We start from the raw sequence: 26,944 nt of genomic DNA, 5'->3' as shown, positions 1-26,944 counted from the left end.
GTTAGAAAAATATTTCTAAGGCCCTTGCCTTTGTCCAAAAAAAATTAGAAAATTATTTCTAGAGGAAATATGTTTCGCGGGACCATTAATGTCTCATATTTCTTAGAAACACTTTTCTTAGTAAAAATTCTTACAAAAAATATTTTATAACTTTCTAGGTATGATTTCTAGTCGAGATGGACCCGAAAGCAAAATGAAAAAAATTTGAACAAGTATTTGACAATTGACATTATAATACTTTCAACATAAAGTAATTTTTTTTGGTAATGAAACGTTGGAAAGACATTTTTAGTATAAATACATTTCCAGGACCATATAATTTTTGTCACTCTTTTTAAGTTACCTTTATACCCTTACTTGTTACAAAATGACAGGGAGAAGTAAAAAATAAAACCATAGTTTTAGGAAAAGAGAAACAATATGCTTCCTCTCCTACCAAGACACGTTTAATGCCACTAAACCTAAGAGGAACCAGTTTTGTAAATGACTCGTTCTCCTCAGACTAACTGGGTTTCACTAGAAATGTGTAAAGATTGTGTGATAATGGAAGGTTGTCCAGATTTAGATTGACACGACAAGTAGAAACCAGAAAAAGGTGAGAATAAGGAGAGCATAAATTGAGGGTGACAAGATTCATGCTCCAATCGCTCCAATCCCTGAACTGAATCGAGGTATCTCTGGAAACTGTTATGGAAACAGAAACCAAAATTTATACTCACAAATTTATTCTACAGGTACAGTATCTTCAACTAAAATACATCGATAATTGAAAGAATAACAGAAGACATACTGAGCTTTGTAATTATAACTCGCACATGAACAAATATCAAAACATCAGAAGTGATTCATCGTCGGAAAGCATTCCCATCATCTAAGCGACCCTGCAAATAGTAACTCCGGCGGCGGACACTCTCCTCGATGGTAGCACTCCCTCCTTTTTCTGTTCCATATACACTCTTCTGGGTAGAATCTAAGAAATTTCGCCCAGACTGTTGTCCAGCATTACGTGCAGCTTCCCTTGCATCAGCTTCTGAAGCTTTCTTCAACCGCTTCCACCTCTGTTCCTCATGCAGCTCGGCATCAAGTTGCATTTCACGTGCTCGGGCTGCCTTCTCCTCTGCTGTAAGCTTTGAGACTCCTGGACGTTGCTTACGGTCGGAAATACCCATTCTCATCTCTTCCTTTCCATGAACCTGGTTGTCATTCTCACCCTCTTGGCAAGGGTTTCTTCTTCTCCTCTCATCTTCCTCCCTGCAACTAGACATAGATCCAGCCACACGGTTTTCGTGAATCTGGCGCTCATGATAACTCTCTCGACGAGGACTTCTCTTCTTTCTATCCTCCTCTCTTCTAGTAAATGGTTTTCCTGACTTGAACTGTACTTCAGAGTAATGTGTATCATGGATGGACTTGTAGTGATGATCACCATCTGTATGTTGACTTCTCTTTCGACTATCTTCCTTCTGTTCTGATTCAGAGTCTGCAGATAAGTGTTTCCTGTGCCTTTTAACGCTGTAACTATCTTGATGATTTTTATGTCTTCCATCTTCATCCTTTTTATTTCGCTTCTGTCTTTCTTCCTCTCCTTCTGAGTCAGACACTTCAGATGAGTACTTGTGATGCTTAGGATGGTCACCCTCTTTATGGCTTCCATGCCTACCATAATCTCCATCCTTCACACTGGTCCGAACTGCTGAATTAGATTGACTTGTGGATTTATGTTTATCATACTTTGACCTCTTATGATGATCACCCTCTCGCTGACTTTTATATATTTTTTCTTCCTCATAGTCTCTACTGTGCTTTTCCAAATCTGACTGACTCACTGAGGACTGCTTCTCATGCCTTGACTTATTCTGAAAGTCCCTTTCTCGATGATTTCCTTGTCTTCTGTCCTCCTCCTTTTTCATAATGTCCTCTTCAGCCTGAGATTCCTCTTCAGATGAATACTTACTGTGCCTAGACTTCTTCTGATGCTTCTTCTTGTGCCCCTTCCTGTCATGCTTTTCGTCCTTTTGCTTCTTATTTGCTTCAGCCTGCAAAAATAACCCATGCCTCAGCCTAATACACTCCTCCCCCCAAATAAAGACATAGTTCACACAGTCACATCTTCACATTAATTGTGAAGAAAAAAGATACTCTGAGACAGAAGAGGAAACATACAGATTTTTGAATCATAGCCATCTGAACAGGGTTGTTCTTAATCCGAGCAAGGGCCTCCTGCTCCCTTTGTCTAATCAATAGCAGAGGATCTGAATGAAGCTTCCTCCACGTATCATTGGCAGATTGGGGCTTGTCCTCAAATAAGGCACCAGGTACCAATGATTGCTGACCACAAATAGTGCACATGCAAAATGAACATGCATGAATTAGTACAAGAGTAACACATATATGGGTGATCTGAAAAAAATGTCAATGGAAAGAAATCCATTAAAGGTGTGCATTGACAATTTCCAGATTCAAAAGCTAGATGGGGCCCAACTGAAAATTGATAAAAACACTACAACCTAGAGATGGGACTGTGGCCTCTAATGCTGAAAATTAAGAGATGCCACCCATAGAAAATTATTAACATGCAAGGAAAATGCCTTTTCCAAATTATATACAGTTGTATGCCAAAGACACAATATCTCATGGAACTGAAAAAAGGTATAGGCCTTCATACTCAGCTTGACCAGTGCAGGTGATACTTGAAGAATAGTCCTATATAAATACCATAGGCTGCCATAGAAACAGTTCTGGAGTTTTTTTCTCCCTCAGAGCTTAACAATCACAATAGCAGTGTCTACATTTCCTCTAAAAGCTGCCTAATAGATCACCAAACAAGGGACGACTTGCCAAATTAATAGTATCCTCTGTCACCAGAGTTTATCAAAACAGATGGACTTTAAAAACACCCAATTTGATGCCTTGTTGGCACCCCATTAACAGGGACAAAAACCACCTTCAGATTTTGCAGATGACAAAGGGATGAGATACAATGACAAACATTCAATATGTGTCAAATGGTAACAAACATCCAAGAGATGGAACTAAAAGCATCGACACCTGGAAGAGAGCAAAGCCATTTCAATTATACGATGCATTTTGTAACTAGTGGCACTTCTTCTCTCAATCTTGTGTGTTTCTAGTATGAAAGACAGAATCTATACCTCCATTACAATAGCATGTCCAAATTGGTGTTCAAACCAGAAACCACAGAACCAAGATCAATTGGATAACCAAGTGAAAAATTAATCCCAAAACAAGTAAATAAATATGCCTACACCTGGAATACTCAATTATCTTGCCAGAATTTGAGTGACTGGATCCACGGAAGAACAGTCTTGAACGCACTCTGTATTGTCTGTCCAAAGGGGCCCGAGTCCAAATATGACTAATTTAAATAAATTTGAACAAGATCTGGACGTAGGGAGATTCAGCTTAAATTTGAACAATTTCAGGCCTATGCGATGGTACAAATTCATTTAAGTGGCAGGCGATAGATCACTAGTGGTAATTTGGTGCATAATGATTTCATTACTTTGAATGACATCAGTACTCTTTTCCTTTTTTTATATAAAGTAATTTTCAAGATTTTGTAACTATTGCAATAATTGTAGATATATGTAGAGGAGAGGGAGAAAAAGAGATAGAAAACATTATTAGCTTTAATATTAATTTTTCTATTTTTGTTGACATAGCTTGGATGGTTTACCCATGTCCAAAGAAAAATTCTATGTTTTAAAGTTGTTTAAATAAAGCAGTCTAACTTAAATCCAGCACCGACCCATGCTCAATAGGCTTAGATATGCTAGTTATGTTCAAGGAGGTCCAAACCCGAATTCAACCCACTGAAAATAAATCGGAACAATATCTAAACATAAGGGTATCTGGTCAAGATCCAACCTGATTCCAGGCCATATATGCCTGTAGAAGTAGTTTAAGACTTCTACAACCTGAAAGGCAGAAAATATTCAGCTTTTTCATATGTGACGTGATAGGCAGCTTCAAGAGTAGTCATGAGTCTATTCCACATTTTGGATATCATAGCCTATCGTCTTTGTCATAATGAACCTCACACCAAGCTGTATCATCCCATAAGGTCCAACATACCAAACTCTTGGAAAAGATTAACCTTCTTTCCTCTCTACCACTTTCTATTGTTTACACTCACTAACATATTTCATCTTTTGAAAGTAGAGATCAGAGAAATTTAACTTATTCCACTACATCTAATTATCTAAATGAAACAAGAGGGGACACAATAAAACTCTCCCCATCGTGGCCATTCAACCAAATAAAGGCTTCAGTCATCCAAGCTCTAAAACAAAAATATAACCTTCTTCCCCTCTTGACCTTTCTTCTATTATTTTACTTTTTTACTTGCATCTAGGGATTAACAAATCCAACCATTTTCACCACCGTTGACATTGAATAAGCAGAGATCAAATCTCATCCAACAGCAAATTAACCTTCCTCCTTGCCCTTTTTTTTAAATTTTAATAAAAGGGAAGGAAATTCCCACTATTTTCCAACTCTTTTGTCCCCGAAATCTAAAAGTGCAAGGATAACATCAATCCGAACACAATCCCCTTTTTCCCCAAAAATTGCGGAAGTTGATACCAGCAGCGTATTAAACACACATAAAAATGAAGCAAAGAGAAACAGAAGGAAAAGCATCTTACTTTAGAGACGCTGGATTCAGCTTCAGCTTTGGGTGGAGGCTCTAGCTCCTTGAATCCAGACGAACTGCCCTTACCCACCGCCAATCCGGAATCGTAAAGGAAGTCCAACCGTTCTTGCCTCCTATAAATGAAAAGATTAAGCAAGAACAAATACAAACCAATTCCATTATATAAGCAAACCAAAGCAAAACCCCTCAGCGCTAAACCAAAAATTCCCCAAAAAAAGACAACCAAAATGAATGAAAACCCTAAACCTAACTAAAACAGAAGTAAATAGGTTAACGGAGGACATACGGAACGAGACCAGCTTGCTCTTGGAGCTGTCTGAACTCAGAACGCTCCCTTTCTTCTTGGATCTGCTTCCGAAGTTCCTCAAGTTTTTTCTGCTCAGCGCCGTGTTTCTGTTCCGCTTTCCAAACATTCTCGATGTTCCGAAGGCTCCCCGTGTGCCATCCCTTCTTGTTCAGAAACTTCAACGCCATCTCTCTTCGCTCAGAAGAAAATCAAATTAAGAAATTAAGATAGAGAGGAGATCGAAGACAGATTTCAGTTCAACGCTACAGAGTTGCCTCCTTCGGCTGAAGGTTTCCGGCTTGGGGTTTCCGCGTGCCCGAGGAAGCCTCGAGCAGCGAACTAGATCTGGATGGGGTTTCCCCGTGCCAGAGGGATTCTTTCCTCTTTCATTGTTTTCAAGTTTCACCTGAATGGCAGTTTTGTCTCTTAGAACAGAGTCGTCCGATTATGTTTCCATTGATCGGACGGTTCTAATGTGATGACACATTTTAAGGGCAAGATAACCACTCATGTGAAGCTTAATATAAACTATTTGCTATTTATTTTATTTATATGTATTTATTATTTATTTACTATAAATTAAATCAACTAAAACTTTAAAAATATATATATATATAAATACATATAGAATGATAAAAACAATTATTTTGTCAATTATTTTTTTAGTTTATATGTTCAAATATTTCCTCTCGTTTTCAGCATCGATCACTCGGTATGGAGTACGCAAGAACAGCTACATTGCCTCTTTCTTCTCGCTTTTGTGTACGCCCAAAGATACTTCTGAATCGAAGAAGGCCTGTCGCCTCTGCCGCTCGATCGCTCGTCATTGAGACGTCGAAAGATGAAATCGTGGCCAAGTCCAAGGTTTCTCGTCGTTTGATTCTACTCCGTCACGGTGAAAGCTCCTGGAGTGATCGAATTTTAAGTTGGTATAAGGCAATGTTACGATTCAATATCTTAATTTATTTTTATCTCCTTTCTTAGTTTGTGAAGTTTGTGAAGTTAAAGGCTATACTTTTTTGGGAAATTTTAAAGTGAATTTGAGAATTTAGGTGAAGGTTTGATGTCTGGAACACAACCTCTGGTTCTGGTGTTCAGCAGTCTACTGTGCCTCTGGTTCTTGTTCATCTTTTTTCACTTAAATTTTCGTTTTGGGCAAGTAGCTGATTATTTCAATTTCTTTGTAGAGTTTCAAGCTACGGTTTAACTAGCCTAATATGAGTTTATATTTAATTATTTATTCTCTCTCAAACTTCTACCTTAAGATCTGCGTTTAAGCTGTTAAAAGTTATACGTTCTTTATGATATATATTTAGTGCGTGCATAGATAGTTTTCTTTTCCAGGTTATAAAGAACATATCTTCTCCCCTTTCCGTTTGCTGAGATTCTTACTCTGGAGGTTGATCTACATCCTTCCAATCTATGTTCAGGTCTTTATTTTTTCTTGTTTCTTGATGTAGGACAAGATAACGATTATCTTGTACGCAAATAAAGTTGAAAACTTTCTTTATGATATATATTTAGTGCGTGCATAGATAGTTTTCTTTTCTGGGTTATAAAGAACATATCTTCTCCCCTTTCCCTTTGCTGAGATTCTTACTCTTGGAGGTCGATCTACGTCCCTCCAATCTATGTTCAGTTCTTTATTCTTTCTTGTTTCTTGATGCAGGACAAGATAAGGGTTATCTTGTACGCAAATTAAGTTGAGCATCACGGGAGGAACGTAAGAAATCCGCCCTGAAATTGTAGAGAAAATCTCTCTAAATCGATTTACAATTTCAATATTCAACAACCTCCATCCTTAAACCCTAAACAACCTTTTAAACAAACTCAACGCCCCCGACAAGGTCGAGTTGCAGCTCAAAATAAAATAAACCCTAACCCTAAAAATTATGGTCCAACCCGGGTTCAATACAAAAAATTCGATTATGGATCCAACTACGGATCAAACCCGGTCTAAAGTTCCGGTTAAGGATCCGACTATTTACTCTGGATCCGATTAAGGACCCAACCACTTACCCCGGATCCGATTATGTACCCGCATCAGATATTCTCGTCTGCATCAGTCTCCTCAGGTTGGAAAGAACTCGCCCTCGAGTTCATAATAGCTCCAGCATAACCCAAAAAAAAAGGACGCAAGGGTGGGACATGAAAAACATTATAAGTTCTCAAATGACGTGTTAGAATGGCCAGCTTCGCCTGCTCATGCGGTAGTCCAGGAGGAGGATCCGCCGCTAAGTCTCCATGCGCAAGCTCCAAAAAAAACCTGGACAGGGAAAGCAAGTTAGTAATACCAACTACCGGAGTAGGAGTGAGTCTTGCATGACGAGGTGCCAACAAAACCTTCTTCCCTTTGATGCTCAGGGAATAGGTATTCTTCCACCCATCATGAATAACACCATGATCATATTGCCAAGGGTGACCTAGCAATACATGACAAACATCCATAGAGGCAACATCACACCAAGCATGATCAACCAAACTCCTCAATCTCATCGACCACATCTTCCTCAACATCATTATCATCATACACAAGGTCGCCAAACTCCTCAATCTCATTGATCACGTCTTCCTCAACATCATCAACATCATACACAGGGTCACCAAGCTCCTCATTGGCAGGTAACCAGTCGATGAATCCTCCGGCCTGTAATGTACGAGAAAACTCGGGTAGTGTTCTCTAAAACCGAGGTCTACAGGTCGATACCCATGACCGCGGTGCTCCCCGAATCGAACAGGATGGCGATATGGGTTTTCGAACCTGACATCGGAATCGTGATTTTCCATCTCACGAGGACCGAAATCCTACATCGTTAGACGTTGGGTTAACTCTGTGACTTGCCCCTACAAATCTTCAAGTATCACCAACTCTGCGACTTGCCTCTACAAATCTTCAAGTATCACCAACTCTATGACTTGCCTATGCAAATCTTCAAGTATCTCCACCTGAACATGATGCCTACGACCACGACCACCAGCCATTAAAACTGGTGATTCTTTTTCCACTTTTTTTCAATAAAAATAAATAAAAATAAAATTAGTTAGGGATTTCCCCCAAATGCAAAATACCTCGACACTGATGATCCTCCCGAAATCAGGATTTTAGAGCTAAAAAAAAAATAATTTTTGGAACTCTGGATTTCAAAGCCCTCTGTCCTGAACTCGCGACGCTCCGGCCGTTGTCTTCGACGACGCTAACCCTCTCCCGGCGTTGACATCTTGTGCGATGTCTCTGACGAAACCCCTGTTTTGGTGCTCTATTTTCGGTAAGTTCCGAACCTTATCTGTTCGTCCAGCTCCGTCGACGGCAACGTCGCACGACGGTGACGACGTCGATGCCGAACCTTTTCCCTGCTGAATCCCTATCTTCCGGTAAATTTAGAGTCACTGCTCTGTTTCTGTAACTGCTCAGTCGAGTCCTGAGTTTTTTCGGCAGCAACGTTGAGCGGTAGCTCAACAGCGACGACGTCGTCTTCGTCGACCCTGTAATTGCTCGCTGCAGGGTCTCTAGCTAGACCTAGTTTCTTCCCCAGCCTAAAGTTCTAATACCAACTGATGCAGAACAGGATAGCGATTATCCTGTACGTAAATCAAGCTGAGAATCATGGGAGGAAATTCGCCCTATAATCATAGAGAAAACCTCTCTAAATCGATTTACAATTTCAATATTCAACAACCTCCATCCCTAAACCCTAAACAACCTTTTAAACAAACTCAACGCCCCCGACATGCTCGGGCTGCAGCTCAAAATAAAACAAACCCTAACCATAAAAATTACGGTCCAACCCGGGTTCAATACAAAAGGTCCGATTACAGATCCGACTAAAAATCCGACAATGGATCCGATGATCCGATTAAGGATCCGACTACTTACACCGGATCCGAATATGTACCCGCATAAGATATTCCCGCCTGCATCAGTCTCCTCATGTTGGAAAGAACTCGCCCTCGAGTTCATAATAACTTCAGCAGAACCCAGAAAACACAGATGCAAGGGCGGGACATGAAAAAACATTAGAAGTCCTCAAATGACGCGTGGGAATGGCCAACATCACCTACTCAGGCGGCAGTCTAGGAGGAGGATCGACCGCTAGGTCTCCATGCACAAGCTTGACGAGAGAGCAGGTTAGTAATACCAGCTATCAGAGTAGGAGTGAGTCTTGCCTGACGAGGTGCCAACACAACCTTCTTCCCTTTGATACTCAGGGAATAAGTATTCTTCTGTCCATCATGAATAACAAGGGGATCATATTACCAAGGACAACCTAATAATACTTGACAAGCATCATAGAGGCAACGTCACACTAAGCATGATCAAAATATTTTTGGCCCATAGAAAAAGAGATGAGGCCGCACCTATCTACCGGGACCTTACTACCATGAGTCAGCCACGACAAGTTGTATGGTTGGGGATGTCGATCTGTCGTCAACTGCAATTGCTGGACAGGCTTGTCGGACACAACATTTGCATAAATACCGCTGTCAATGAGTATATTGCAGACTGTATCTGCAACTGTGCAGGTCGTGTGGAAAAGATTGGTCCGCTGCAAATCATCCCCTGAAGCCCCCTGAAGAGGCACCAGACTCTGACGAACAACCAGAGTCGCATGGCCATCACCACACAACATATTTCCTTTATCATCATCATCATACATAGGGTCACCAAACTCCTCAATCTCATCGACCACATCTTCCTCAACATCATCATCATCATACACAGGGTCACCAAACTTCTCAATCTCATCGATCACGTCTTCCTCAACATCATCAACATCATACACAGGGTCACTAAGCTCCTCATTGGCAGGTAACCAGTCGATGAATCCTTCAGCCTGTAATGTACCAGAAAACTCGGGTAGTGTGGCTCTGAAATTGAGGTCTACAGGTTGATTCCCCTGACTGCGGTGCTCCCCGAATCGAGCAGGATGGAGATATGGGTTTTCGAACTTGACATCGGAATCGTGATCTTCCATCTCACGAGAACCGAAATCCTGCATCGTTAGACGTTGGGTTAACTTTGCGACTTGGCTTTGCAAATCTTCAAGTATCACCAACTCTGTGACTTGGCTTTGCAAATCTTCAAGTATCACCAACTCTGCGACTTGCCTCTGCAAATCTTCAAGTATCTCCACTTGAACATGATGGCTACGACTACGACCACCAGCCATTGAAACTGGCGATTTTTTTTAATAAAAAATAAAATAAAATAAAATAAGTTAGGGTTTTCCCCAAATGCAAAATACCTCGACGCTGATGATCCTCCCGGAATCGGGATTTCAGAGCTAAAAAAAAAAAATTTGGGAACTCAGGATTTAAGAGCCCTCTGTCCCGAACTCGTGACGCTCCGACGGCCCTCTTCGGCCGTCGTCTCTGGCGACGATAACCCTCTCCCGGCGCTGACGTCTCGCGCGAGGTCTCGGACGAAACCCCTGTTTCGGTCCTCTGTTTTTGGTAAGTTCCGAACCTTATCTGTTCGTCTAACTCCGTCGACGACATTTATTTATGATACATTTAGTGCATGCATAGATAGTTTTCTTTTCCGGGTTATAAAGAACATATCTTCTCCCCTTGCTGAGATTCTTACTCTGGAGGTCGATCTACGTCCCTCCAATCTATGTTCAGTTCTTTATTCTTTCTTGTTTCTATTAGTTGTTACACATCCAAAAATATGATGACATCGTTTTGATTAGTTCGGGGCTGAAAATGGGAGCCAGGTTTGGTGGTGCTGTGGGCATTTGGATGGGTTCAAGGCTATAGTTAAGGTTCTTTATAACCAACAGCTAGCTTCTCTGCAGAGTGCAAGATTCTCCATTTACAATCAAATACCAAAGAGATAGATTACTACAAATTGCTGATGTAGGAAAAAAAATGTGAAGATACAGATAAATCCTATATAACATAAGTAGAAGTCCTATGTACATGTATCTGTGGGTGTCAGCCAAGGTGGCTGTACCGAGTGTTTTCCCTCTTTGAAAAAGTCATCTTATTTAGAAGATTGTGCTTTTCTCCACCACGTTTACAAATGGTGGCATTTGTTAAAAAATTCCAATGACTTATTATTATTTTACTTAAAAATTATATTTTTTTTTTTGTAAAAAATGTCACATGGGAAAAGAAAAAAAATCAAATAAGAAGAGGCACATTTGGCCTATGAATCCACATTAAATGGCTAAAAAAAAGGCCTCACATATATCATAAACTAAATGTTCTCCAATGAACCACATTGAGGGAGGGGGGGGGGGGGGGGGGGGGGGGGGGGGGGGTTAGTGCACATGACTCAGGACATGATCTTTATGCGCATTACGCAGTTCATATCCTGAGGTCGTTAGGGAACGCCAAAATTCATGTCATGTACATGATCATCCATGACTCAGGAGTTCATGTCCCAAGAGTAAACGACGGAAAGTGTTTTTCGCCCAATTTGAGAATCATCTACATGACCCATGCGCGGGGCTCTATCTGGCTCACACCGTCTCGCTCATTTCTCATCATTTCGTTCCCACACCTCTCCTCTTTCCCACAGCCCCTCCGTCGTCTCCCTAAACCCCGAGCTCTCTGCTCCCTCTCTCGTCTCCGCCGTCCCTCTTCGGTCTCCCTTTCTCCTGTCTCCCTCTTTACTGTCTCCATCTCTCGCTGCGAACGTCCTTTCGATGTCCTTCTCCTTCTCGGACTCGCTATCCCTCTGAACCTCCCGCTCGCTTCTCCCTCTCTCTTATCTCTCTGTATCTTCTCCCTCTCTTCTCCCTTTCGGCATCTCACTCCCTTCTCTTTCACGCTATTATTTTTTCCCCCAAAAGACCTTCCAATTTCTTGCGATTTTCCCTGTTTCAGTTTCGGTTTTCTTCAATTTTGACATTTGGACTTTGATTTCTTAATTTCTACTTCGATTCGGCATCGATTTCCCCATTCAGCTTTGATTTCAGCCATCGACTTCGGTTTAACAGCCATCCTCCCTCTCCTCTCCCTCTCGACCTTCTTCGCAGAGCACGGGAGGTCGAACATCTATTGCAGAGCTTCTCAGCCTCCCTCTCTTCTCCCTCTTTGCGTACCGTTGGAGCGCTGCCCCTATCGGCATTGCCCGCCGCTGTCGCTGTTGCCCACTGGCCTATCGCCGTCGCCGTTGCCCGCTGGCTCGCTCCTAAGGAAGACGATGATAGTTTTTCGCCCATGAGGAAGACGATGATAGTTTTGATCGTCCATGAGGAAGACGATGATAGTTTAAAACTATCGTCATCAAAATCATTAATTTATAAATTTTATTTATAAAATAATTATTTTTATTTATTTAATACATTTGTTTTATAATTAATATATTAAAATAGTGATAGTCATAATTAAAATATTTTTAAAATAAACATTTGATAAATTATTTTGGCATAATTATCCGACTGCTATAGTTAATTAAACCAATGGTTTTAAATTTTGTGATAATATATTATTAATTAATAATACATAAAATATATTATGTACAAATATATAGTGTGTTAAATTTATGATTAGATCAATTTTTTCTCTTAAATTATTCATTTTTAGGTTAAAGTATATCATATGTTATTAATAAATTAATAACTCAACGTATTACTTTCATTTTTTTATTTATAACGTTATTTATTTATTATTTGTAATTAATCATGTGTATATTTTATTGGCTCATGTAATTACCATATTAATGCATAATAAAATATCTAATTCAATTAATAAATATATTAATATATGTAATTATACATTAAATAATTTATTCGTGTAGTAATAATGGTTGTTTTACCTAATTTGGGGTTTAAAGATTATGTTGTAATTAAGTGTACTGTAAAGGTTTAGAGATTCTCTTATTTTTTATGTTTTTCTCATGTTGGGGTACTAACACTGGAAACTGTTTTCCAGTGTACATAAAATCGTCAACACTAACACCAAGTGCGAAGATGATCTTTATGTACATGACTAACATGATGTTCATGTTGGACATGAACTTGATCTTCATGTATCCATTTAGGGGACTAACTCCCCCTGAATGAAGAATATGAGCTCATGTGCCTGACCAAATTCCTTGGGCTTGATAAGTTTTTTTTATTTTTTGAAATGAATGAGGAAATTCATCTTAAAACACCACCATGTAAAACCACTTTTTTCTGTACAGATCATGATCATCCTTTTAGTAAAACTGGTTGTGCTGATGCTGTAAGTGTTTCTCGCAAACTTGAACAGATGGGTTGGGTACCCGAACTTATTCTATCTAGGTTAGGATATTTTAGTGGGTTATCCTGGACTTTTAGTACTCACTGTTTTCTATTTTCTCCCTTTGTTTTTTTCTGCATAAATGCAAGTAGCATACTGCAGGAATTCTGATAGGGTTCTCCAGTAGCTCACAAGTTCTTTTTTATTTCTGAATAATTTGTAACTCCCCATTCAAGAAAAAAAAATTGTTATTTCAATTCATTGTGTGGATGTGCATTGCACTGGAACAATTGATATTACTCTAGAAACTACTGTTAAAAATGCCCTTACTATGGTGCAGTGATGCTGCGTGCACAAAGGAAACACTGCAAATCATGCAGGAGCATGTTTCTTAGAAGCTGAAGTGCATTTTGTTGCCAGCTTTTATTCCATTGCTGCCATGGATGGGCAGATTACTGAGCATCTCCAAGAAGCTGTCTGAATATTCTAAGGATGACACAGTTACAGTCATGTAAGTTATTTTTAAGTTTGAATTTATTTGCATTAGACCAGTAGATTCAAGACAAGAATACTATATTGCCAGCCACTTGCAGCTGCAGCTTTCTTTTTCCTTGAACAGTGTCAATGTTTTGAATGGGACGGCAATCAACATTAGCACTCTCTCGGGCAATGTTACTCGATCTTCCTATTGAGTTAACATACTATTAAGGTCCAAAATAGGACAAATTGATATATTTCGCTCGCAATCGGTTATGCCGTGCTCTAAGCGCCTACAGACGTAAGGCTTTCCGATGCAGCATTTAGGCAAGAAGTGATGGTCTTCATTAATTCAAGGCGCCAAGAGTTGAATGTCAAACAAATGTCGGTTATTTTTTTCGGTAGAAGAAATGTCCGCTAAATTTGAACTCGTACCTCAGCAATAGTAAATCAAACAGTAAGAAGAAGACATTGCCAACAGAAGAAAAGAGGCAACTCTTAAGCTTCGGATTACAGGTAATACAACTGCTAACTGACTAGCATAAAAAGGCATCAGAACTTAATGAATCTCAACAACATACAAATAAGTGTCGCAGAAACTTAACCAGGTGAAAAAACCTAGAAATCAGATCAATCAACTCAGAATCATAGAGATAATTTTCCTACCTTGAATTCGCCGGGTCTTTTAGGTGCAAGTATATGCAGGTCCTACCTTTCCAACGAACTGAGCCAGATCAGTTAACATAATTGCAATTCTGCCAAGGGGTTAACAAAACTCCAAAACCCATGAAATTGCTAGAGAGATGATGGATTTTCAGTAGGAGCAAGACGAACTGTGAAAGATGAAAAAGATTGGCTCCACCCGTAAGAGTATCAAAATATTTTTTCATGTTTAAAAGAGGAAGGGCAATTATTATCCTCCCTACAGTGTCCCGTAACTTCTAATCAATTTTGACTGATGAGAAGAGGTAATGGACAAAATAGAAGGATGTGATGAACCCAATGGTGCCAGTAGCTAACATGATGGCGATTGCCATGACTAGAGAGTAACCAAGGTAGAGTATAGCTGAAACAGGACCACTCAAACTCCTGAGGTCAAACACCAAATAATTGATAGAGTAAAGAAACACATAAAGGGCAACAGAGCCAGAGGCAAAGAATGCCTTCCACCACCATCTCCAATCCTCTACACACAGATGCATGTACGTAAGGACAACAGACACTTCAGCACAAACAATAACAAGCAGGAGAAGGACCACAAGCAAGAACCCAAAGACATAGTAGAACCTTCCAAGCCATATGCTAGACAAAACAAAGAAGAGTTCAATGAATAGTGTTCCAAACGGGAGAGTACCAGCACCGAGAACAAGAAGCCATGAAGGGTATTTTCTAGAAGGAATTTCTCTGGGAATCTGATTGGTCCTGACTGGATACTGAATGGGTTCAGCACGTGTTGCTATAAACCCTCCAAAGAGAGTGAGTGGTACCAAGATGCAGAACCAAAGGACAAGAAGCAGAAAGAACAATGAAATTGGGATAGCTCCAGTACTTTTGCTTGACCAAAGCATGAAGTTCAAAACAGTTAGAATGAAGAAAACAATCCCAGAGAAAAAGCAAGCAACTGACCAAGAGAGGGACCTCCACCCTTCGGTAGTGCCTTTGATAGTTGACCAAAGACGAACTGCAACATATCCAGCTGGCATTCCAAGAAAGAGGTATAGTATTATCATTCCAGTCAAAAGCATCCCACGGGAAGCAGGAGACATGAACCCAAGTGCTGCAAAAACAATTGTTACAACTGCCATGCCAGCAATTTGTACCCCATCTCCAACCATCACACAGAGGAGCTTTGAGCATTCAGGCTCCCTAAACACATCTCCTACCACAAGCTTCCACCCGGAGAGTTCCTCATTCATCTGTGCTTGGGCTTCTTTGTCCAGTTCTTCATACCTGGTCAAATCCCTTCTGACTGTTCTCAAAAATATGACAAAGACAATACCAGCTAAGAAGAAGATAACCATCAAGGAGTTTAGGATTGAGAACCAATGAACACGAGCACCTTCCATCTTCAAGTAAGCATCCCAACGAGAAGGCCAACGGATATCACTCTTCTCAAACTCAACTTCATAAGTAAATGTAACTTTTTCTTGTTCACGGATTATCTGGGACTTTTCAAGTTCTGACGGACAGGTTACATGATCCAAGTTATCATACATCTTGTGTTTCGTCATCTCATCTGGGTTCCATTTGACACTACAAGGGATAACCTCAAACCCAACTATCTCATAGCCATTTACCTTTTTCTTATCTGCTTCTTCAGCTATCATACTCATGTCCTCTTCCCCAGTACCAATAATCTGCAAACCACTCCCTTCATACTCATGAACAAGAACCTTAAATTTCAGATGATTGATAATATAATCATCATTACTCTGGGATGGAGGGGTATAACCAACAGGGAACCCAGTCCACTGTATATTAATTCCTTTTTGCTTGGCATATCGCATTGCAGGTAGATTGTCAAGAATCATGTTCACCTGATAGAGATCACGAGTTCTCTGTTTCAAAAGCTTCACCTCAAGTTCAGTTAAAGGTTTTGTAGTGCAGAGATAAACTGATTCATTTTTTAACATGCGGAATCGGTAAGGCGAGTTATCAATCTGATCCCCCATAAGGAGTTCTCCTAAGTTTTCTGCACTTTTTTTAACTCCACCAGGAGGTTTGCAGTAAGGAAGAGTGTAGTAACCAAAGGGAAGTTCTGTTTCAATTGAGGTCAAGGAATTCACTTTAACTGAAATCTCTTCACCTTCTGAATAAGTGTGCATGTAACTCCCGGGAAGATAGAAACCAGCACAAATATTAGAAAAAAGAACCACAAGGAAACAAATAGAATAAAACTTTGAGATCGTCCAAACAGCCATTTGCGCAACTCCCACGGTTATCCACTTGATCTCGGAGATTTATAAAACCTGAAAATACGTTTCAAGATCTCTCACGAATATAGATTGCCATATCTCAAGAAAGAAAAATCTTGTCCAAAACAATGACGATACAGCCCAATCAGTTCAGACACACAGCTTCCAAAGCAAGAACCGAAAAGAGCAAATTCCCGTGTCGCTCTCCTGTACCCTTCCAGAACTAACAAACCTCAAGATACGAGAGCGGTAAATAAATTCACAACGACAGATCCGCGTTAATTACTAAACATTTAGAAGTTTGATCTTCCGGTCGGTCAAAAGCAGAACCTGTGAAATCCAATAGCAGAACGGTAAAATAAAGGAAAGAAAAGTCCCCAAATGATCCGACAGCAGATCGGAGATATCGGAGGACAAATTAAAAACTAGAACCTTAAATCAAGACAGAAATAACTTTATCCCATAAAATTTAATTCGCAGGGCCCTTCAGAGAATCAAAATCCTAGAAATTTCTCCAAAGGAGAGAAAAGAAACAAAACAAAACAGAAATAGCTGCTGAAAGAGTTACAAAGACAGATCTGGCGGACGAAACTTACTGGCAGATTGTAGATCCACTGAAATCAGTTCCGCTGAGATGCGAAAGACACTCGCTCCTAGAAATGAACGGAAAGGTACTCTTCTCGATATGGGAAGAATGGGGTGACACAGAGCTTCCGCAGGGGGCGAACAGAATAATTTGCGGGTGAATAATATACCGACTATGGATGCCGGATCTGGATGAACTTCAGACGTAAGATCTAGGTCTAAGCTTTTAAGCATGAGAGTCCCACGAGACTACTTTCGTGGGGTTGCTTTGTGAGAGAGTTTAACCCCAACAAACATAGTGGGCCGGCAAAAATCATTTTAGTATCCAAAGAAAGAATGTGGGCTGTCATTGAATTAGAATTTTTACCTGATGCTCCAGCTCAAAGAGGAATCGATCCAATCATCCAGTTTTTGTGACTTGTGACCTTCAAAAATTCTAGAATTACTTGATATCAGAAGACCCGAGAACTTTTTCTTGTTTGATTAAGAAACTATTTGTGATAATTATACCTTTGATAAGAGCTCCTTTTTTTTTTTTTTCTGATTTTAACAGCCCTTTTTGAAACTTTGGGCACTACTAAATGTTAGTTTACAGAATGCAAAGATGAGTCGTTCTTGATACTCTCCACATTTTACTCGTTCATGTGAAATCTTTCCCTCGCAATATTCCAACATCCTTCTGCACTGATCCGCCTTTAATTAAGACGATACCAGAATACATAATCAAAGAATTACCCAAAAAATAAACCCAATTGGTTCCCATTACTAGTAAGGAATCAAGAATACATTGAATTATTTTCTCACTACTCATTCCTATTCTGTACTATATGTGACCTATGTGCAAAGATCAGCTATCCCGTCTCATTGTGTCAGAAAAAAAAAAAAAAAAAAAACTGAAGAGAGAAAATAATGATGAGACTGCCTGAGTAGATTCAGGCATCGTAGATGAAAACCATAACATTCACTAGCCCCCATTCCTCTAAAGTAATAAATCAGCTGAATATACATTGAAATTTTGAATGCCCGATATCCAAACAAAATTGGTACTCCATGAAGCATCAGACTTGCTGAATAATCCTTCGTCTCATCCACCTGCATGAAGCTTTGATCATTTTTTGAGAGCACTCACTTTTCCGATTTACTGTCCTCCTCAATGTCCATCATGGTCCCATTCATGTCTACGGCCGACAGGACCTTCTTCTCTGTAAAATATAATTATTTACATTAATAGAAATTTAGACACTCGAGCTTGGACCATGATTGTACAGATTTCCTTTTCTACAATTTTGTAACCTAAACAAAGCAATTTAAGAAACTAGTGCAGGATAATGATGACTCAATGTTTTTTGTTTTTTAACCATGTTCTCGTTGTCTAATATGCACGAGGGGTACACAAATTGATGGAAAGACCAAGCTCACAAGAAAAATACAAGAGAAAGAAGCCATATTGCTGATGGCGATGAGACAACAAGAGGCCAGAGCTGGTGCAAATAGGATAAGCTAAGAAGTTAATCATACCAATGTCTCATGCAGAAGTTTCAGGATATCAAACATCAACGACCGCTAGGATTGAACCATTGTCAAAATGGGTGGCAATCATGGACTTCAAATATTTTCAGCACAATTTTATTTTGAAAAAAATGACTTAAAGAATGTCATAGAGGCACTAGGTAAACTACATAACTATGGGGAATGGTAACTGAGTTGAATGCCTCAAATAGAATTTTGATAGCGACAAAAAAACAAATTTGCCCGATCAGAAACAACTAAACTCAATTAGAAAGTACAGCAGTCATAAAGGACCATTTTTGCAAGAGTTTCAACGAGGATCTGATTTCTTCTCAAATAAATGAAACAAACTGATCAAATGATGAAAGATTCACCAAAAAGTTGGCAGTGTGATTTGGTAGTTACTGAAAGAAAGGATTTTGCAATACAAAGTATAGGGCAAAAATTTTCAAAAGATAATTATGTAGGAAAAAAAAAGGGAAATTCTAGAAACAATACCATACCGTCATTTTTGATTCTTGTAGGCTATCCAATGACTCAACAATTTCCATTTGCTTCATTACAGTCGCCTGCAACACCTGTGGCCAGAGCAATTGTAAAAAAATTAATATAGGTGCTAGACGAGAGATTAAAAGGTGACTATGATCTGTTTTTATTCACATTCTTTTGGTCAGGTGACTACAACATCTTTTCAGGGTTGAGCACACAATGACTAGTCAATCCTGGGTGCCATCGTAGCAGATATCTGCCTCGTGACACTGCTTTTATAAAAATATGAGACATAAGAAAGAGACTTACTCTCCTTGTCTTCTCAAGGTCAAACTCCATTGATTTGATGCGATCCAGTGATTCCAAAATCATATGTTCTTTCTCGGGAGGAATGCTGGCAGGCTTACTGCTAAGCTCACTGAATATTGTCTCAAGCCTCTGAATTCTTTGTAAACATGGGAGGACTCTGTCTTCCTTGACTTCCTCTGAAGATGGAAGACCATCAGAATTTGAATCCAACATGCTCAATGGATGTACATTTTCCTGTCTTCTTCCTCCAGTCCAACATAAAACGCGCACTAATGTCACTATTTTAATCATAAAAGTAAGCAGTACTCTCAAAACACTTAGGAAGTTCCTTGCCTCCAATCTATCCTTTATGGTAATCAGCCTTTCAACCAAAGCACCTGAAGAATAGCTAATGTCAAAAGAGCGCAAACACAAGTGTTGAAGTAGCAACATCCTAACAAATAGAAAGTATAAGGATTGTTTTTTTTCTACAGGACTAACCATTCACATCTTCATCAAACGTATGGAAACAAAAACAAGTTAAGCTCAGAGACTGTACTAATGTTTTTTTAAAATTCTACTCCAAATGGGACAATAACATATTAGATATACGAAGATAAATCCAATTTCTCATTTTTACAGTTTTTTATATAAACTGAACTGACATTGGTGTGTTACCCTTTTCAAAGAAGAAAACCATTGTGTGTTACAATAAGGAAAAGGCAAGCGACCAAATATATCACCAACAATGGTGTAAAGTAGAAGGAATATAAGCAGCAACAAATGAAAAAAAGGAAAGAACTGAAATAAATAAGCATCCAAGGCTGTTCTCTGCACTCGAAACACTACTGAGAAGGAAAATAACAACCAATATGTTCCAGAACAAAAGACTTTTTTTTTATTTTTTGGGAACTGACACAAGCTTTTGTAAATTGATGGGATTTAAAATAGCTAATGATGTTTAAATATGTCAAATGAAGTATACCTTGGCTGGTAAATGCTGATTCCCCATGAGGATTTAGTGGATTCTTTGGTGGATCTGATTCCCTTTCAATAGACATCATTTCACTTCTGCTACAATCTACAGTTTTATTGATCACAGAGAAATGGTCATCACAGCTGTAATAGGCCATTGACTCTGCTGGCCTAGCCTGGGCAAACTACAACACAGAAAAACAGAGAAGAGCAAACATCAGAAATTATACATAAGAAAGAAGAATAACAAGGACAACAATTATTATTTATATTTTACATTTCATCAAAGGTTAGACGACTATAAGAAAAACCAACCTTGTACACATGCACATTTATACACAGGAAAAATACATATTAACTGAACACTAACTATAATAATATGCTTATAGAGTGTACAAACAAATAGGAGAGAAAAAGAACAGAGAAGAAGTAGAAAGAAAAAAAACATTCCTCTTAAACTGCCATTATGTCCAATTCAAAGTTATGTTCATACATGAGAAAGCAGCATTTACCTAGTGAAAAAGCCTTTAGATAAAAATGAATAGGCTTTTCATTTGCATAAAGAAATTCAAGTAAGACAATTTCTTGGATATAGAAGCTTCACCACCAACGAATTTTGCAATTAATTATCACATCAGACAATTATTTTCTGTACCAGGGTGATACTTTTAAGCAGAAAGAGAAGATACTTAACCCACAATCACTAGTTGACAGCATACAACAAAAGCCAAAAATCACCTCTTCATGAACAGGGGGCAGACGTGTAAATCCAGTGCCTCTTAATCCAATAGGAGAGCCAAGATCATCAACATCTGATCCTGATTCAGCTGTTGATGTATCACTGCATCTTCCCTGATTGCACAAAGTTGCAATAAACAAAATTAATAAGCCATGTGTGAGACATGCTCCAACTTTTAAAAATATCTGAAATCTTGCCTTCAATGGACGAGGTCTAGTGTAGGAGCTGACTCTCTGCTCACCATCTGAAATTTGTGTAATCTGCCTAACGAACATTGCCTCTGCATTATATACAAGCTACAAGTGGAAAAACAAAAAATTGATTTCAACTTTTCATCATAATAAGCATATCCTCATGCTCCCAAATGACAACAGGCAAAATAACACCCACAGATGCCTCCAAATTATACATATCTTACCTTCATAATTTCAGGGTCATTCCACGGCCCCTTACTTGACCTAAGACACCCACCCTCAGCAGCACAAGTACATGATCCCCCAAGGAAATCTGGCAGTTGGCTGGCACAAGAAAACACATGATGTTGAATTCCCCATATTTCAGAAAACTTTAAAAGTTAAATTGATCAATAAGTATGAATTTTGACCTTGAATCAATGGCTTCAAGCAGTTTACTCTGAAATTTATTTCCCAGTACCTGACCAATTAAGAGTTTAAATGAATTGAGCTCTACCACACGAAGGGCACTCAGGAGAAAAAGCATAACCAGTTTACTGTACTTACATGTATCTTTGACATAGTATTTGCATCAAGAAATTTTTTCACAATGTTCCAAAGCATCTTGAAACCAGGACCAGCATTAACAATGAACATTTGTTGTAAAGTCTGTATCACAAACAGGAAAGGGAAAAAGAGTGAGATTATAGACAATTTGCAGATAATACATATGCACTGGTCTGGAAGATAAAAAGAATAGTACCTCAGGATAGTAATTTGCATCAATGCTCTGCATTCCACGAAGAAGTTCAATAGCGTTTTTGCTGTAATTTTTCATACCCTGTATCTCATTGTAAAGCAATGTTGTAAGAAAATAATTGGCATGAATGCATAGTTTAGAAAGAAAAAGAAAAGAAATAAGAACTCAAAGGAAGAAATGACAACAATTCAAGTCCAGCCTAATGTGGAACCCTTCATCTAAATTTCCACCTTACTTTCATCCAAGCCATTTTTCTTTTTCTAGTTTTTGGGTCCCTCAATCAAATAATGACAAGAATGCTCACATGTAAAATATTACACCTCCCTCAACACCCCAAAACCATCTATTAAGATTTTGATGATTTCAAACGTCATAGCATCTAAAAACCCCACTGTCCCATTCAATCTTCAGATCTAGCAATGGTTCAATATAATTTATTGAGCACACAAAATATCAAGTTTGTGTTTACAATAAACATGAAAACTCAAGCCCAATTGGAAAAAAGAAATGACATACCAGGCCCTGTACATCTAAAATAGTGGTTGTCGTAGTGATGTGTCTTCTTGCAGCAACAGAACATGCAGGAAATTTTTCACGGAATGCCTTCTCAAACTCTTGTACATGGTACTTCAAATACCGCTCCATTGTGGTAATGTGCATAAGCTTGTTTGGTTCAACTTTTCCAAGACGTTCAATATAAAGTGGTCTGCCGCCTTTATCAACACCATGGTATCCCTGGGGATAGTACTGCAAAACTTCCTCCAGCTCATCAAACACGAAGTCCTTCATTTCAGATCAAGGCATTGCAGTAGTGTTAAAAAATTAATAAAACGTTTTTTGCATTTACAATTGAAAGACAATTATTGCAACCAGTCTCTTTTGTTAAACACATGTTCTATCAGTGCTAAGTTTTCAACCCCCCCACAAGAAAAAAGAAAAAGAAAAAGTAAGAAGTTAAAAGGATGTCTCTCTTTCAACAATCAATGCAAACCCACCTCTCTCTCTCTCTCTCTCTCCAAAAAGTAAAACTGGATCAGCATCTATATACAAATCAATATGTATGATTCACAAGTGCAGTAAACTCCAATAAAGCATTTGGTACACAATTGGCTATTCCAAAAGTTCAAGCATCAACTATTGTAAAGAACTAGGTGCTTTTTAGCACCGTTATGACATTCATAACATTCTACTTCTAGAAAAAGAAAATTCAATAATCACATGGAAAAACAAATCTCTTAATCATAGTCCGCCAAAGCCCCTAAAAATTGATATAATCAGACCACTAATTAATCCACGAGGCATATGAAGCCTGCCATGTTTCTCTTCAAATCGACTTTAAATGCTGCTCACCTATGAGAACTCAAAAATAAATAAAGAACAGGATAAAAAATCTCACCTCCAATATCGTATCTGTGCCATACTCCTTTCTCCATTGAAGCATTTCCATCCACATAGGAATTGCTTTATTGGTGTCAAATTGTCTAGCTTTCAAAAACCTGAAGCAACAAAAGCATTGTCAAAGGGCAGGAATATGGCACTAATTTTTTACCTAAAGAGGAAAAATATTTGTTCATTCAAAATTAAAAAGAAAAAAATTAAATTAAAAATGTGAAGGTTATGGCCAAGAAGTGAGAAAATATTATCCATGATGATGTAATATTATGACACCAAGGATCAACATGCCACCATTCTGATCTACCATCGATTACAACTTATAAAACCCTCTCAATTAAGTGTGGCAGTCATAATTTAACTGGGTAAACATACTTAGACAACTTAAGCAATTAGTACAATGCAAAAACACTTTTAAAATAATGAAGGTGCACTATTTTTTTTTAACTTGCTTCATTATCATAATGAAGGAGCACTCACCGCAACAAAATATGATAGTCATCATGCCTAGCTGGCAATAAATCCCTCGCAAGAAGTTCTTGACGAAAAGCGTAGACAGCACGCTCCTCTTTTGCATCTCGGATATCCTCTATGGAAACCGGAGGAACCCTACAATCAATTCTCTTTTTGCCTCGTTTCTTTAGAGAATGGGTGAACTTATTTGAAGCATTTATTGCCTTCTTCTTTAAAGTTCCAATTTTTGTTCGCCTTCTCTCATCTTCCGAGTTCTCCACATCTGACCTCCTTTCTCGTCTTTCTTCATGGCTAGCCAATCCTTCCAGACCTTCAAAATTTTCATATAAAATGATTTTAAAAGGTGGCATTTCTAGAGAAAAAGAACCCAAGACAATAACTGCAGAATCGCTAGAAAAATCCCAAAGGTGCTATTTGCTAACCACATCAACCAAGTTCAATAGCTCTCCTGAAAATTCTCTCATTTTTTAACCTAAAACTCATTTAGTGAAAGGGATTATTCATTCAGTGCAGAGATCCAAATGGAGCAATATTAGTCAAAGATCAACTAAAAGTACATCAAAGAAAGGAAAAAAAAAACAGATCTGATCATCCTTAAGAAAGTGCTCTTGTCCTTCAAATTTTTGAGGTTTCTTCTACTGCTCGGGAACAAGCCAAGTAATAATCTTCTTACAAGTTATATAGACTGACCTGACATTTTTTTGTCAACAAAGCAGATATGCCAGAGACTTCAGGCAGTAGATGAATAAGAACAAACACCACCAGTACTGTGAAAATTCCCAGCAGCCTACAGCAAAAACAAAGAGTGCATCCTATTAAATATATGATTGGAAACTCTGGAAAAAGAAAGTAACATAGACCAAAGTTTTTTGAAGCTAAGGCATATGAACAGAAGGGGCAGCCTTTTAGAAAACTAAGGGACAGCCTTCCAATCCCTCATTCTTAAGCACCCCTTCCTCAATTTGTGCCCTTCTTGATGGAATAAAATTCCACCTTTCTTATTTTTTTTTCAAAAAGCACATGCTAAGAGTTCTACAAGGCACACATAAAAGATAAACCAACCTTGGGAAGGATTTGCCAACTCTTCTGAATTTTAGGAAAAAAAAAAGCTGCAGCATTGGATGGAGTTTGTCAAAATCAAGAATTCCATAATAAACCATAAAAAAGAAACACACACAAAAAAAAAAAAGCAAGTGGAGAAAACCAGTATACAAGTTTAAAATCATTTTGAACATTATCCGTGGACAGAGGCTCATAAGATGACATTGATAGTAACCCTTCAACTTTGGTTATAGTAAACAGAATCGTCTTCCAACATACCTCCCTGAGAGCTTCCAAATCCAGTACATATCCGCAAGCACCAGCAACGTGACTTTCTGGATCAATGTAAAGAAAGGAAAACCGCAATAACCTGCATTTCCAGAAATTTTCTTAAAATCCACTTAAGACGAACAACAGTAGAACAGAACAGCATAAATATCAATTTCTGACAGTGTGATATATATTCAGGATAATGAAGAAATGGCCGCTCGGATTTGCTTGTTTTGCCATCAGTAACCCAATAGAATAAAAATGTAAAAGTAGGATTTCGGAAACCAAAGAGTCTTCAAAGGGGAAGCTAAAACTAAAATGCGAGCTGAAACAAAGGAAATCAAGAATATGCAATACAAAACCACCAGGACGATAACCAGAAACAGCATTCCGGATCCCAGACATACACAGCATCTGACGAAAATCCCGCACTTCTTGGACGATGGCTACAAGGCATCCGTCATTACAATCTTGAAAGCTAGAATTGCGTTAAATCCAGAAAGAAAAGGCCAAGATCCGTATTCTCATCATTAAAATCTTAACGAGACCCGTTCAGATCCACATTCTCACCCAGAAACGTAAAAACGATTAAAACTTTAGAATCTTGATAAAACGTGTCTCTGGACTAAATTTCGCGTGGAAACGACGAGGCTGAAAGGTACCTTTCACAAAACCCTAATCGGAGCGCAGGGACATCGATTATCGCATCAGATTCTGAAAATTCCCTGCAGAAAATCCAACCTCACCCTGCAAAGGAGTCCTGAAACGCAGATCAGGTCGTGTTTTACTCGTAATATATTCTTTCCTTTTTCACTTGCCCCAATTTCTCGAGCTCGACCTCGAGGAGAGGAAGGAAAAACGCAATTTGCGAATTTCTTCCCCAGTATTTTCTTCGTCTCTCTCCCGTTTCAGCTCTGCTTTTTGTGAAAGAATTGGAAGGTTCGAGCGCAAGTGTGAGATGCTGGCTTTGCTTTTTTCTCCACTAGGCTCCACACCAGTGGCTTAATATATACGTGTACAATTTAATTACGCCTCTGAGGTTTGGGAAACCTCTTCGGCAGATTCGGTTCAGAGAGCGACCGGCGTGCCGTGCTGAATCACCAGAAAACTACCACGCCGAGTGGAGTTCTTTTTGAACAAAGAGTTCAATTTTCGTGCATTATTTAAACAAAACTTAAACCTATAAGAAAAGCAGAAATCGCAACCGTTCAACTATCATTTTATTAAGATTCTGAATATGGATCCACAGCCGTCAACAAAGGCGATCCAGCGGGGGGCGGACCCATCATGAACTACAACCGTACTCGGCGTTGGGTTAACCATCCAATTTTGGATTAAATGAAATTATGACTAATCTAAGTAGCTTAATGGAATTATTTTAGAGAAAATAAATGAAAAAGGAAAAAGAAAAGCCGAAAGCCAACACATGGCTTGAGATGCGGAGAGATTCTTTCGGGGCAATAACAGGAATGGAATTTATAAGCCATTTTTATTCTGTGGTCAACTCGTCATCTTGTTCGGTGAGACCTCTAGCTGCTGCACGTCAACATCTGAACCGAACGTCGTTTCATTCTCAACAGCAGACATTTATTAGTTCCGGCACTTATTAACAACGTGACAAACCGTGACAGTTTCCGTTACGACGGGCACGCGTCAGTACTCTAAACCGCCAAGCGACCCTCCGGCAACGAACAGTGTAGGGGCCCGCCACTTCTACTTGCTGA

The 26,944-nt window shown here is 38.9% G+C and overlaps 3 protein-coding genes across 3 annotated transcripts; all 3 read right to left on the bottom strand.

The window, feature by feature from the left end:
* Window positions 1-696: 696 nt before the first annotated feature.
* On the bottom strand, window positions 697-5,317 carry LOC137941812 (uncharacterized). The gene is made up of 4 exons (XM_068787399.1): window positions 4,962-5,317; window positions 4,668-4,788; window positions 2,164-2,328; window positions 697-2,036 (listed from the first exon to the last, which is right to left on the bottom strand). Exons 1-4 carry the CDS (start codon window positions 5,147-5,149, stop codon window positions 846-848), a joined length of 1,665 nt encoding a protein of 554 aa, XP_068643500.1. The 5' UTR covers window positions 5,150-5,317; the 3' UTR covers window positions 697-845.
* Window positions 5,318-14,028: 8,711 nt separating this feature from the next.
* On the bottom strand, window positions 14,029-17,325 carry LOC137941115 (transmembrane 9 superfamily member 12-like). The gene is made up of 2 exons (XM_068786380.1): window positions 17,122-17,325; window positions 14,029-16,855 (listed from the first exon to the last, which is right to left on the bottom strand). The coding sequence occupies exon 2, from the start codon at window positions 16,529-16,531 to the stop codon at window positions 14,552-14,554; it is 1,980 nt and encodes a 659-aa protein (XP_068642481.1). The 5' UTR covers window positions 16,532-16,855; window positions 17,122-17,325; the 3' UTR covers window positions 14,029-14,551.
* A 516-nt stretch (window positions 17,326-17,841) lies between these two features.
* Window positions 17,842-26,269, bottom strand: LOC137940160 (phosphatidylinositol/phosphatidylcholine transfer protein SFH13-like). Its single transcript, XM_068785094.1, has 17 exons — window positions 25,883-26,269; window positions 25,230-25,320; window positions 24,972-25,018; window positions 24,600-24,696; window positions 23,916-24,219; window positions 23,440-23,539; window positions 22,560-22,826; window positions 22,047-22,124; window positions 21,851-21,952; window positions 21,715-21,764; window positions 21,529-21,628; window positions 21,308-21,406; window positions 21,110-21,223; window positions 20,382-20,556; window positions 19,418-19,794; window positions 19,123-19,197; window positions 17,842-18,312 (listed from the first exon to the last, which is right to left on the bottom strand). The coding sequence occupies exons 4-17, from the start codon at window positions 24,604-24,606 to the stop codon at window positions 18,289-18,291; spliced, it is 1,872 nt and encodes a 623-aa protein (XP_068641195.1). The 5' UTR covers window positions 24,607-24,696; window positions 24,972-25,018; window positions 25,230-25,320; window positions 25,883-26,269; the 3' UTR covers window positions 17,842-18,288.
* Between the last annotated feature and the right edge of the window lie 675 nt (window positions 26,270-26,944).

The sequence above is a fragment of the Aristolochia californica genome, unplaced genomic scaffold (assembly GCF_029961685.1).
Source record: "Aristolochia californica isolate CCGP_79_NKW_82.1479 unplaced genomic scaffold, dmAriCali1.0.hap1 SCAF_9, whole genome shotgun sequence".
In the NCBI taxonomy this organism is placed as follows: Eukaryota; Viridiplantae; Streptophyta; class Magnoliopsida; order Piperales; family Aristolochiaceae; genus Aristolochia; species Aristolochia californica.
Note: the sequence above shows the minus strand (reverse complement) of the source record. Positions and strands in the feature narration are given on the sequence as shown.